Here is a 13,949-nt window from a genome sequence, read left to right as displayed (position 1 = left end):
TTTGTTCACCCATTCACCTACTGAAAAACATTTTGGTTTTTTCCAATTATGAATAAAGTTTCTATGAATATTTGTGTGCATGCTTTCATGTGGTAGTAAATTTTCCCTTTCTTTTGGAAACACAGTTTCTGGGCAGTATGCTAAGTCTATATTAAACTTTATAAGAAACTGTCAAACTACCTTCCAAAGTGATTGTAATATTCTGCATTCCAAGCAGCCATGAAGAACATTTCTGATGATCTATAACCTCTCCAGCATGTGGAAATATCAGTTTTTAAAATTTTAGCTATTCTAGTAGTGATATCCTGTTGTTGTTGTTTTTTTAAGATTTTATTTATTTATTTGAGAGATAGCGAGAAAGAGCATGATTGGGGGCAGGGGAGAGGGAGAAGCAGACTCCCCGCTGAGCAGGGAGCCCCTTGTGGAGCTCTATCCCAAGACCCTGAGATCATGACCTGAGCCAAACGCAGATGCTTAACCAACCGAGCCACCCAGGCGCCCCCTGATTGTTGTTTTAATTTGCATTTAGCTAATAATAAATGTTAGTATTCTACATTTTTTAATTTGATATGTTTTTAAGTCTACTTTAATCTACAGATTCTCCCTACAGCTCTTTAATTTTCTTCCAGTCTATTTGTTGAAGAATCAGGTTTTCTTACTGTAGAGTTTCCCACAGTCTACATTATGATTCCATCCACATAGCACACTTAAACATGTCTTTCTGTTCTCTGCATATCTTTCTGTAACTTAGTAGCTGGTTTCAGAGCCTTCATGAGACTTGGGTCTGATAAATAATGAATGTAATCTTTTGAAGGTGGCTGCTTTTTAAATACCATTATGAACTCATGGATTTAAATATATTTGATGGATTTCCAATGGTTGCAATTATTATATTTTTTGAAGTATACTTTCTCTCCTCTTCCAGGCAGCTCCTAGGTTATGTTTTAACATAACCTAGTAATCTTTGATATCCAGTATGATAAGATATTCCAAGCTCATCTTATAGATTTCTTGACCCAGACCAGGAAAGAGCCATTTCTCCAAGAAGTCCTAGTTACTCATATTGGGAAACAGTATTGCAAGACCATCAACTCAGCCTACGGACATATAAAAATAGGCCTATTTATATAAAATGAGCCTACCCTGATATATACAATTTAAATACAAGACCCTGGAGGCTTTACCTAACCTTTCTATATTATTTTTAGAACTAGAATATTCCATAATTATTCATCACCTTTATCTTATATTACACATACAGCAGTCCTAGAATGATTCTACTAATACTATCTCCACCAGTATGATTACTGAAAACTGTTAAAAAAAAACTTTGAGGGACACCTGGGTGGCCCAGTTGGTTAAGCATCTGCCTTCAGCTCAGGTCATGATCTCAGGGTCCTGAGATCAAGTCCCGCATCAGGCTCCTTGCTCAGCGGAGAGCCTGCTTCTCCCTCTGCCTGCTGATCCCCCCTCTTATGTTTTCTCTGTCTGACAAATAAATAAATAAATAAATAATCTTAAAGAAAAACTTTGCATATGCACTTCCTATTTCCTATTTTAAAAATAGTTGTACTAGGGGGGCGGAGCAAGATGGTGGAGGAGTAGGAGACCTGGATTTCGTCTCCTCTCAGGAATTCAGCTGGATAGGGATCGAACCATTCTGAACACCTACGAACTCAACAGGAGATCGAAGAAAAGAAGAGCAACAACTCTCTCATCAGAAAAGCGACCACTTTCTGGAAGGTAGGACGTGCGGAGAAGTGAATCCCAGGCGATATTCGGGAGGATAGGTGGCGGGGGAGGGGCCTCCATCAGCCGCTTCTGGCAAGTGATAGAGCCGCGGAGCACAAAATCGGAACTTTTAAAAGTCAGCTCCGCTGAGGGACGTCACTCTGGTGGCTAAGCGGGGGGTGGAACCCTCCGGGACAGTGTGGTCTCAGGACCCACGGGGTCACAGAAAGACCGGGGGTGCCTGAGTGCGGCAGAGCTCCCAGGTATCGGAGCAGGGAAGCCGGCTGCAGAGGCGGAGCCCAGGTGCGGGCTCTCAGCTCGGGGTTGCCATAAACCGTGATCCGCGGCACAGTCGGGCCACTGCTCCTCCAGCAGGGACCCAACAAGGGGCAGATCCGGGGAGACTCCCCTTCCTCCCCCAGGAGGAGCCGCACGGGAGTGCACCGCAGGGATCTGCTGGGTTTGGAGACTCCACCCGGGGTCGGGTGCCAGAGATAGAAACGCGCGGTCACAGGCCGGGTGAGCACGGAGTGCGACTGGAGACCGGGGAGACGGGAGTGACTGACGGCTTTTCTCTGGGGGCTCACTGAGAAGCGGGGCCCCGAGTTCTCGGCTCCTCCGGGGCAGAGACTGGGAGGCCGCCATTTTCACTCTCCGCCTCCAAAGCTGTACGGAAAGCTCACAGGGAACAAAAGCTCCAGAGAGCAAACCCGAGCAGATTACTTAGCCCAGACCGGGCAAGGGTGGAGCAATTCCGCCTCCGGCAAAGACATTTGGAAGCCACGGCAACAGGCCCCTCCCCAGAAGATCAGCGAGAACAGCCAGCCAAGACCAAGTTTACCGATCAATGAGAACGGCAGAACTCCAGCGCTAGGGGAATACTGCACATACAATTCATGGCTTTTTTACCATGATTCTTTAGTCTTTCAAAGTTAATTTTTTTTAACTGTCTTTTTTCTTTTTGAATTTTTCTTTTTCCCTTTTTCAACCAACATCTTATCAATCCCTTTTTTTAAAAAACATTTTTATTTTTCATTTTTAGAGTCATATTCTATCCCTTCATAGTAGTTACCCATATTTTTGGCATATATATATAAGTTGTTCTCTCTTTAAAATTTTGAGATAGTTTCTTCTAACAGAATAAAATATACCCTAAATCTCTAGTATATGGTTTTTTCTACTCCCCTGCCTGATCACATTCTCTCCCTTTTTTTTTTCTTTTTTCTCTTTTTTTAAATCCTCTTCTTTCTTTTTTCAAACAACTTCTTATCAATTCCTTTTATAAAATTTTTTTATAATTTCCACCTTTACAATCATATTCCATCCCTTCATCATATCAACCCTTATTTTTGTACATATATAAGTTTTTCTTTCTTTAAAATTTTGGGAGGCACTTTCTTCTAAAAGACCAAAATACACCCCAAATCTAGTGTGTGGCACTGATCTATATACCAGCCTGATCATATTTGATCACATTCTGGTTTTTTGTTGTTGTTTTGTTTTATTTGTTTTTGTTTGTTTTTATCTTTATCTTTTTCTTTTTTTTCTTTTTCTTTTTTTCTCTTTCCGTTTCTTTTTCCACTGCCTCAGGTCTTTTCTGATTTGTTTAGAGTATATTTTCTGGGGACGTTGTTACTCTGCTAGCATTTTGTTCTCTCATTAATCTATTCTCCTCTGTACAAAATGACAAGACGGAAAAAATCACCTCAACAAAAAGAACAAGAGGTAGTACTGACTGCCAGGGACCTACTCAATACGGACAATAGTACGATGTCAGATTTAGAGTTCAGAATCATCACTTTAAAGATACTAGCTGGGCTTGAAAAAAATATGGAAGTTATTAGAGAAACCCTTTCTGGAGAAGTAAAAGAACTAAAATCTAACCAAGTAGAAATCAAAAAGGCTCTTAATGAGGTGCAATCGAAAATGGGGGTGCTAACTGCTAGGATAAATGAGGCAGAAGAGGGAATCAGTAATATAGAAGACCAAATGATGGAAAATAAAGAAGCTGAGAAAAAGAGAGATAAACAACTACTGGATCACGAGGGCAGAATTCGAGAGATAAGCGATACCATAAGACGAAACAACATTAGAATAATTGGGATCCCAGAAGAAGAAGAAAGAGAGAGAGGGGCAGAAGGTATAATGGAGCAAATTATAGCAGAGAACTTCCCTAATTTGGGGAAGGAAACAGGCATCAAAATCTAGGAAGCACAGAGAACCCCTCTCAAAATCAATAAAAATAGGTCAACACCCCGACATCTAATAGTAAAACTTACGAGTCTCAGAGACAAACAGAAAATCCTGAAAGCAGCACGGGAGAAGAGATATGTAACCTACAATGGTAGAAACATTAGATTGGCAACAGACCTATCCACAGAGACCTGGCAGGCCAGAAAGGACTGGCAGGATATATTCAGAGCACTAAATGAGAAAAATATGCAGCCAAGAATACTATATCCAGCTAGGCTGTCATTGAAAATTGAAGGAGAGAATAAAAGCTTCCAGGACAAACAAAAACTAAAGGAATTTGCAAACACAAAACCAGCCCTACAAGAAATCTTGAAAGGGGTCCTCTAAGCAAAGAGAGACCCTAAAAGCAACCTAGACCAGAAAGGATCACAGACAATATACGGTAACAGTCACCTTACAGGCAATACAATGGCACTAAATTCCTATCTTTCAATAGTAACCCTGAATGTAAATGGGCTAAATGCCCCAATCAAAAGACACAGGCTATCAGACTGGATTAAAAAACAAGACCCATTGATATGCTGTCTGCAAGAGACTCATTTTAGAACCAAAGACACCCCCAGATTGAAAGTGAGGGGGTGGAAAACAATTTACCATGCTAATGGACACCAAAAGAAAGCTGGGGTGGCAATCCTTATATCAGACAAATTAGATTTTAAACCAAAGACTATAATAAGAGATGAGGAAGGACATTATATCCTACTTAAAGGGTCTATCCAACAAGAAGATCTAACAATTGTAAGTATCTATGCCCCTAACATGGGAGCAGCCAATTATATAAGGCAATTAATAACAAAAGCAAAGAAACACATCGACAACAATACAATAATAGTGGGGGACTTTAACACCCCCCTCACTGAAATGGACAGATCGTCTAAGCAAAAGATCAACAAGGAAATAAAGACTTTAAATGACACACTGGACCAAATGGACTTCACAGACATATTCAGAACATTCCATCCCAAAGCAACGGAATACACATTCTTCTCTAGTCCCCATGGAACATTCTCCAGAATAGATCACATCCTAGGTCATAAATCAGGTCTCAACCAGTACCAAAAGATTGGGATCATTCCCTGCCTATTTTCAGACCACAATACTTTGAAACTAGAACTCAATCACAAGAGGAAAGTTGGAAAGAACTCAAGTACATGGAGGCTAAAGAGCATCCTACTGAAGAATGAATGGGTCAACCAGGAAATTAAAGAAGAATTAAAAAAATACATGGAAACCAATGAAAATGAAAACACAACTATTCAAAATCTTTGGGATGCAGCAAAGGCAGTCCTAAGAGGAAAGTATATAGCAATACAAGCCTTTCTCAAGAAACAAGAAAGGTCTTAAGTACACAACCTAACCCTACACCTAAAGGAGCTGGAGAAAGAACAGCAAATAAAGCCTATACCCAGCAGGAGAAGAGAAATCATAAAGATCAGAGCAGAAATCAATGAAATAGAAACTAAAAGAACAGTAGAACAGATCAATGAAACTAGGAGCTGGCTCTTTGAAAGAATTAATAAGATTGATAAACCCCTGGCCAGACTTATCAAAAAGAAAAGAGAAATGACCCAAATCAACAAAATCATGAATGAAAGAGGAGAGATCACAACCAAAGAAATACAAACAATTATAAGAACATATTATGAGCAAGCATATGCCAGCAAATTAGATAACCTGGAAGAAATGGATGCATTCCTAGAGATGTATCAACTACCAAAACTGAACCAGGAAGAAATAGAAAACCTGAACAGACCTATAACCACTAAGGAAATTGAAGCAGTCATCAAAAATCTCCCAACAAACAAAAGCCCAGGGCCAGATGGCTTCCCAGGGGAATTCTACCAAACATTTCAAGAAGAATTAATACCTATTCTTCTGAAACCGTTCCAAAAAATAGAAATGGAAGGAAAACTTCCAAACTCATTTTATGAGGCCAGCATTACCTTGATCCCAAAACCAGACAAAGACCCCATCAAAAAGGAGAATTACAGACCAATATCCCTGATGAACATGGATGCAAAAATTCTCACCAAAATACTAGCCAATAGGATCCAACAGTACATTAAAAGGATTATTCACCATGACCAAGTGGGATTTATCCCTGGGCTGCAGGGTTGGTTCAACATCCGCAAATCAATCAATGTGATACAATACATTAACAAAAGAAAGAACAAGAATCATATGGTCCTCTCAATAGATGCAGAAAAAGCTTTTGACAAAGTACAGCATCCTTTCTTGATCAAAACTCTTCAGAGTATAGGCATAGAGGGTACATACCTCAATATCATAAAAGCCATCTACAAAAAACCTACAGCGAATATCATTCTCAATGGGGAAAAACTGAGAGCTTTCCCCCTAAGGTCAGGAATGAGGCAGGGATGTCCACTATCACCACTGCTATTCAACATAGTATTGGAAGTCCTAGCCACAGCAATCAGACAACAAAAAGAAATAAAAGGCATCCAAATCGGCAAAGAAGAAGTCAAACTCTCACTCTTTGCAGATGATATGATACTTTATGTGGAAAACCCAAAAGACTCCACCCCAAAACTGCTAGAACTCATACAGGAATTCAGTAAAGTGGCAGGATATAAAATCAATGCACAGAAATCAGTGGCATTCCTATACACCAACAACAAGACAGAAGAAAGAGAAATTAAGGAGTCGATCCCATTTACAATTGCACCCAAAACCATAAGATACCTAGGAATAAATCTAACCAAAGAGACAAAGCATCTGTACTCAGAAAACTATAAAATACTCATGAAAGAAATTGAGGAAGACACAAAGAAATGGAAAAATGTTCCATGCTCATGGATTGGAAGAACAAATATTGTGAAGATGTCAATGCTAATTAGAGCAATCTACACATTCAATGCAATCCCCATCAAAATACCATCCACTTTTTTCAAAGAAATGGAACAAATAATCCTAAAATTTGTATGGAACCAGAAAAGACCCCGCATAGCCAGAGGAATGTTGAAAAAGAAAAGCAAAGCTGGCAGCATCACAATTCCGGACTTCAAGCTCTACTACAAAGCTGTCATCATCAAGACAGTATGGTACTGACACAAAAACAGACACATAGATCAATGGAACAGAATAGAGAGCCCAGAAATGGACCCTCAACTCTATGGTCAACTCATCTTTGACAAAGCAGGAAAGAATGTCCAATGGAAAAAAGACAGTCTCTTCAACAAACGGTGTTGGGAAAATTGGACAGCCACATGCAGAAGAATGAAACTGGACCATTTCCTTACACCACACACAAAAATAGACTCCAAATGGTTGAAAGACCTCAATGTGAGACAAGAGTCCCTCAAAATCCTAAAGGAGAACACAGGCAGCAACCTCTTTGACCTCAGCCGCAGCAACTTCTTCCTAGAAACATCGCCAAAGGCAAGGGAAGCAAGGGCAAAAATGAACTATTGGGACTTCATCAAGATAAAAAGCTTTTGCAATGCAAAGGAAACAGTCAACAAAACCAAAAGACAACCGACAGAATGGGAGAAGATATTTGCAAATGACATATCAGATAAAGGGCTAGTATCCAAAATCTATAAAGAACTTCTTAAACTCAACACCCAAAGAACAAATGATCCAATCAAGAAATGGGCAGAAGACATGAACAGACATTTCTGTAAAGAAGACATCCAAATTGTGAGCGGGCACATGAAAAAGTGCTCAACATCACTTGGCATCAGGGAAATCCAAGTCAAAACCTCAGATATCACCTCAGACCAGTCAGACTGCCTAAAATTAACAAGTCAGGAAACGACAGATGTTGGCGGGGATGCGGAGAAAGGGGAACCCTCCTACACTGTTGGTGGGAATGCAAGCTGGTGCAGCCACTCTGGAAAACAGTATGGAGGTTCCTCAAAAAGTTGAAAATAGAGCTACCATATGATCCAGCAATTGCACTACTGGGTATTTACCCCAAAGATACAAAAGTAGGGATCCGAAAGGGTATGTGCACCCCGATGTTTATAGCAGCAATGTCCACAATAGCCAAACTGTGGAAAGAGCCAAGATGTCCATCGACAGATGAATGGATAAAGAAGATGTGGTATATATATACATATATATACAATGGAATATTATGCAGCCATCAAAAGGAATGAGATCTTGCCATTTGCAACGACGTGGATGGAACTGGAGGGTATTATGTTGAGCGAAATAAGTCAAACAGAGAAAGACATGTATCATATGATCTCACTGATATGAGGAATTCTTAATCGCAGGAAACAAACTGAGGGTTGCTGGAGTGGGGGGTGGGGTGGGAGGGATGGGGTGACTGGGTGATAGACACTGGGGAGGGTATGTGCTCTGGTAAGTGCTGTGAATTGTGCAAGACTGTTGAATCTCAGATCTGTACCTCTGAAACAAATAATGCAATATATGTTAAGAAAAAAAAAGAAGAAGAAGAAGAAGAAGGTAGCGGGAGGGGAAGAATGAAGCGGGGGAAATCAGAGGGGTAGACGAACCATGAGAGACGATGGACTCTGAAAAACAAACTGAGGGTTCTAGAGGGGAGGGGGGTGGGAGGATGGGTTAGCCTGGTGGTGGGTATTGGGGAGGGCACATTCTGCATGGAGCACTAGGTGGTATGCACAAACAATGAATCATGGAACACTACATCTAAAACTAATGATGTAATGTATGGGGATTAACATAAGAATAAAAAAATAAAATAAAAAAATTTTAAAAATTGGCAATAAAAGGCAGTGAGATGAGGTCAAAAAAAAATAGTTGTACTATATCTATATTGTCAGAGTCTATAGCTATTATAGGAGACTATTGTTAAGTCCTTTGAATGGAAAGGGACTTTTAAAGTAATATACACAAATATAAATCACAGAAAAAAATTAAATTTGACAACAGCAAAATTAACACTTTTGCATGACAGAAGATTTCAATAAAAAAGTGAAAAGATAAAACCCAGACTGACAAAAGGTATTTCCAACATACCCATCCGATAATAAAAGATGGATATCCACAATATTTAAAGATGATCTCTATATCCCTACAAAAGTAGCCAAGGTCCCTGGATAAAAAAAATTGTGAAGCTCTTTTGCTGTGCCCCAATTATTCTCCCACTTGCTCTATTCAGCTCTACGGAAGCCTTACAGAGTGTCCAGACTTACCGAAGATTATTCTGCCAAAATATCTTCTCTGCTACAGTGAGATATTCGCAGAAACAAGCAACTGTTTTTGGTAATTAGAAGCAGGATGATTTCTTTTATTTTTGACTCAGTAAGGCAGAGTATGAAGTGGAGTTCATAACCATGTAAAGACCTAGCTATCAGAACCTCACTCCCAGCACTATTCCTTAGTCCCCTCTCGCTGCCATTTCTCACTAGAAATGTAGATGAGAGAGAAGAGAAATGGAATGCCCTATGTCAGGATTAAAAAAACGTGAGGAATGCGGGGAGAAGTAACCAGGAACTGCCCCTTTTCTGCCCTCCCTGCACTCCTGCTTCAGCTCAGGAGCACAACAAGGTCAGCTCACCCTCTTCAGTTCAGGTCCTTGAACTCAGCCCATTGCCCTCCCACATTTGCGGCTGGTGTGATAATAAGAACCATGCCAGATAAGAAAATGCCTCTTTCCAAGACCCTCCCTCCTCACCTTGAGAAAGTCCACTAATTAGAGATGTGCCTGAATTAACACACATCTGGCCCTGAGGTTGGGAAGGAGGCAGGGTTGTGGAGTGAGTTCACTCTCACAACTGCCAGTTGAGAAGATCTACAGGGTGGTAGTGTCCCTGTTGGACCTGGGGGCATGAACCTCAAGTAAAGGTTGGAGCCTGAGGCTGGACTTGGGGTCACTCACAGAAGAAATAGAGGGTGCCTTAGTGGTGAGAAAATCATGAAAGCACAGAACAACATATGGGAAAATGACCCAGCACCTAGAATCAGTCACAGAGGTCAACCACTAGAGAATGAATTATACTCTTCCTTGCTTTTCCCATTCAAAGAGCTGAGTGCTCTACACTTATGAAAGAAATTGAAGCAGACACAAAGAAACAGAAAAACATTCCGTGCTCATGAATTAGAAGAACAAATACTGTTAAAATGTCTATACTACCCAGAGCAATCTATACATTTAATGCAATCCCTATCAAAATACCACAAGCATTTTTCACAGAGCTAGAACAAACAATCCTAAAATTTGTATAGAACCACAAAAGACCCTGAATAGCCAACAATCCTGAAAAAGAAAAGCAAAGATGGAGGTATCACAATTCCGGACTTCAAGCTCTATTACAAAGCTGTAATCATCAAGACATTATGGTACTGGCACAAAACAGACACATAGATCAATGGAACAGAAAAGAGAGCCCAGAAAAAACCCTCAGCTCTACAGTCAACTAATCTTTGACAAAGCAGGAAAGAATATCCAATGGAAAAAAGACAGTCTCTTCAACAAAATGTTATTGGGAAAACTGGACAGCAACATGCAGAAGAATAAAACAGGACCACTTTCTTACACCATGCACAAGAATAAATTCAAAATGGATGAAAAACCTAAATGTGAGACAGAAAACCATCAAAATACTAGAGGGGAACACAGGCAGCAACCTTTTTGACCTCAGCCATAGCAACTTCTTACTAGACACATTGCCAGAGACAAGGGAAACAAAAGCAAAAATGAACTATTGGGACCTCATCAAGATAAAAACGTTCCACACAGCAAAGGAAACAATCAACAAAACTAAAAGGCAGCCTATAGAATGGGAGAAGATATTTGCAAGTGACATATCTGATAAAGGGTACTATCCAAAATCTATGAAGAACTTAAACTCAACACCCAAAAAATAAATAATCCAGTTAAGAAATGGGTAGAAGACATGAACAGACATTTTTCCAAAGAAGACATCCAGATGGCTAACAGACACATGAAAAGATGCTCAACATCACTCATCATTAGGGAATTACAAATCAAAACCATGATAAGATACCACCTCACACGTGTCAGAATGGCTAAAATTAACAACACAGGAAACAACAGATGTTGGTGAGGATGTGGAGAAAAAGGAACTCTCTTACACTGTTGGTGGGAATGCAAACTGGTACAGCCACTCTGGAAAACAGTACGGAGGTTTCTCAGAAAGTTAAAAATAGAACTACCCTATGATCCAGCAATTGCATTACTAGGTAATTACACAAATGATACAAAAATACTGATTTGAAGAGGCACATGCACCACAATGTTTATAGAAGCATTATCAACAATAGCCAAACTATGGAAAGAGCTCAAATGGCCATTGACTGACGAATGAATAAAGATTTGGTTTATATATGTATATATTTATATATGTATATATATAGATATATAGATATTTTGGCCACAAGTGGATTCTGGCACATTTTTAGATGAGGTTAAAAATGTCATGGTGTGCACAAGAAGTGGGCAAAGGAGTTCTGAGGAATGTGATGCCAGGAGGTGGAACAAATCATCCGGTCTACTCTTGGGCAGGAGCTCTGGGAGGGACACAGGAGCTAGGGGGCCTCGAGGAAGGTATATATGTATATATATATATATATATATATATATATATAAGAATATTATTGAGCTATCAAAAGAATGAAATCTTGCCATTTGCAATGATGTGGACAGACTTAGAGTGTATTATGCTAAACAAAGTAAGTCAGCTAGAGAAAGACAATTATCATATGATTTCACTCATATGTGGAATTTAAGAAACAAAACAGATGAACATAGGGTAAGGGGGGAAAAAAGAGAGAGGGAAGCAAACCGTAAGAGATTCTTAACTATAGAGAACAAACTGAGGGTTGGTGGAGGGAGGTGGATGGGGTATGGGCTAAATGGGTGATGGGCATTAAGGAGGGCGCTTGTTCTGATGAGCACTGGGTGTTGTATGTAAGTGATGAATTACTAAATTCTACTCCTGAAACCAATGTTAACTAACTAGAATTTAAATAAAAATTTGAAACAAATAAATAAAAATAAAACAATTAGAAACCATAGATTTTAAAATACAGAATATAAAAATAAAGATTGCATAGAATGCCAAAAAACAAAGAGATGAGTGTTCTAAAAAAAGAAAAAAATCACACATATTTTATACATTTATATTTGTTAAATTTATATTGTAAGATGTATTATAACTACAGAGGAGTGTATAAACATATATATCCAGTTGAAAAATAATAATGAGATCTCCCATGTAGGAATCATCTGATTATAAATTGGAGCACTGTGAGTGTCTTAAAATTCCCTTGTAGATCACAAACGACTTGGTGTTGAAAATGATCATTTCAGATTGAATTATTGCTTTCAGATCACTCAGGTCCATGATGATGAGTCCGTGATTGTCCTTAGGACACAGCTAATCCTTGAGGAGTTGACAGCAGTGTTTCATGATGTCTTGAAAGGCCTCTATAAATTTGTCATTCCAGAGGGTGAAGATGAAGGGGTTCAGAAAAGGGGTCACCACTAAAACCACCAGTGATGCTACCCTGTTGTACTCAGCTGCCTGTGTTTGCTTGGGTTTCACATAGAGGAACAGGCAGGTGCCATAGCCGATCACAACAAAGGTGAAGTGGGACACACAGATAGAGAAGGCTTTTCTCCCCCCAGGGTCTGAGGGGATCTTGAGGATGGTGGAGATGATGTAGATGTAGGAGATGATTGTAGGGATCAAAGCACCAATGATAATGAAAACAGCCATTAAAAAAAGAATAAACTGTGTGAAACGGCTATCATCACAGGATAATTTAAACAATTGCCCTTGGTCACATAAAAAATGGTCTAAAACATTGGATTTGCAGAAGGTAAGCTGGAATGTGGCATAGACTGGCCAGATTTTAAATAGAAAACCAAACACCCATGACACAATGACCACCCAGATGCAGGTGTGGCTGTTCATAATGATGCTGTACCTCAAGGGGTAACAGACAGCCATGTAACGGTCCACAGCCATTGCTCCCATTAATATAAATTCTGATGTGCCCAAAGAAAGGTACAAATATAATTGTGCACTACATGCTGTCAGAGATATTGCCTTCATTCCAGGAAGCAGCAACCCCCAGAGCATCAAGGGGACAGCAACTGCTGTGATCAGGATCTCTGGACAGAGAGGTGGCCAAGGAAGAAATACATGGGGGACTGCAGACGTTTATCAACACAGACAATCATGATGATAAGCATGTTCCCCAGGACTGTCACTGAGTAGAAGAGGAAGAAGGTAGCAAATAAGATATAGCATAATTCCGGGGAGCCAGGGAAGCCTAAGAGATAGAATTCAGTGGCACTAGAGTGATTCCCCAACATTTAGTTCTGAGCAGTTTTTCCTTGTGAAATCTAGAGAGTAAAAAAAAGATCAAACTGCTTCTGATCCCAGATAAAAACAGTTTCAGGTAGAGAAAATATTCCTCTCCTGTTCACAGACTCCACAACATGACTAGGAAGGGTTCAGGTTCTACTGTCCCCTCTACATGATCAGTGCTAATCTTTTTAAAGAATAATCATGATATAATGTATGGTGATTAACATAACATAATAAAATTTAAAAAAAAGAATAATCATGCTATATGAAGAAAATTAAATATAGCCAAGATGAGCCCAGCTACTAATGGAATACCATAGGCAAGACAACCAGCCCCCTGCCCAGTGTGTACCACCTGCATCTCTCAATCCACAGGTCTTCCTGCCTTCCACTGTGCTGTGAATAGCCACCCTGTTGCCTCCCTGACCAGTGTGTTCCTTTTTACCACTAACTCCCTTCCATCTTGACTGTCCTAAACTACATGGTCCACCAAATATATTCTGTCCTGTGAGTCCTACACCAGTATCACATCCTGTAGAAAAGTCTTCCTGCCCAATCCTACCCAGAGCTGGTATGTGTTTACTTGGCTTCTTCATGACATAGGGTCCATTTGCATTACATCCATTTGAAAGCTTTTCTTTTCCCTCTGTCATCATTGGTGTCACTGCTAGGTAT

At 39.9% G+C, this 13,949-nt stretch overlaps 1 protein-coding gene across 1 annotated transcript; it reads right to left on the bottom strand.

Annotated features, from left to right (window-relative positions):
* Positions 1-12,335: 12,335 nt before the first annotated feature.
* LOC110582860 (putative olfactory receptor 9A1) lies at positions 12,336-13,279 on the bottom strand. Its single transcript, XM_021692878.1, is given in 2 exon segments — positions 12,336-13,078; positions 13,081-13,279. Coding segments are annotated over 2 exon segments (942 nt in total).
* Positions 13,280-13,949: the final 670 nt, after the last annotated feature.

This window comes from Neomonachus schauinslandi, chromosome 12, assembly GCF_002201575.2.
Source record: "Neomonachus schauinslandi chromosome 12, ASM220157v2, whole genome shotgun sequence".
In the NCBI taxonomy this organism is placed as follows: Eukaryota; Metazoa; Chordata; class Mammalia; order Carnivora; family Phocidae; genus Neomonachus; species Neomonachus schauinslandi.
Note: the sequence above shows the minus strand (reverse complement) of the source record. Positions and strands in the feature narration are given on the sequence as shown.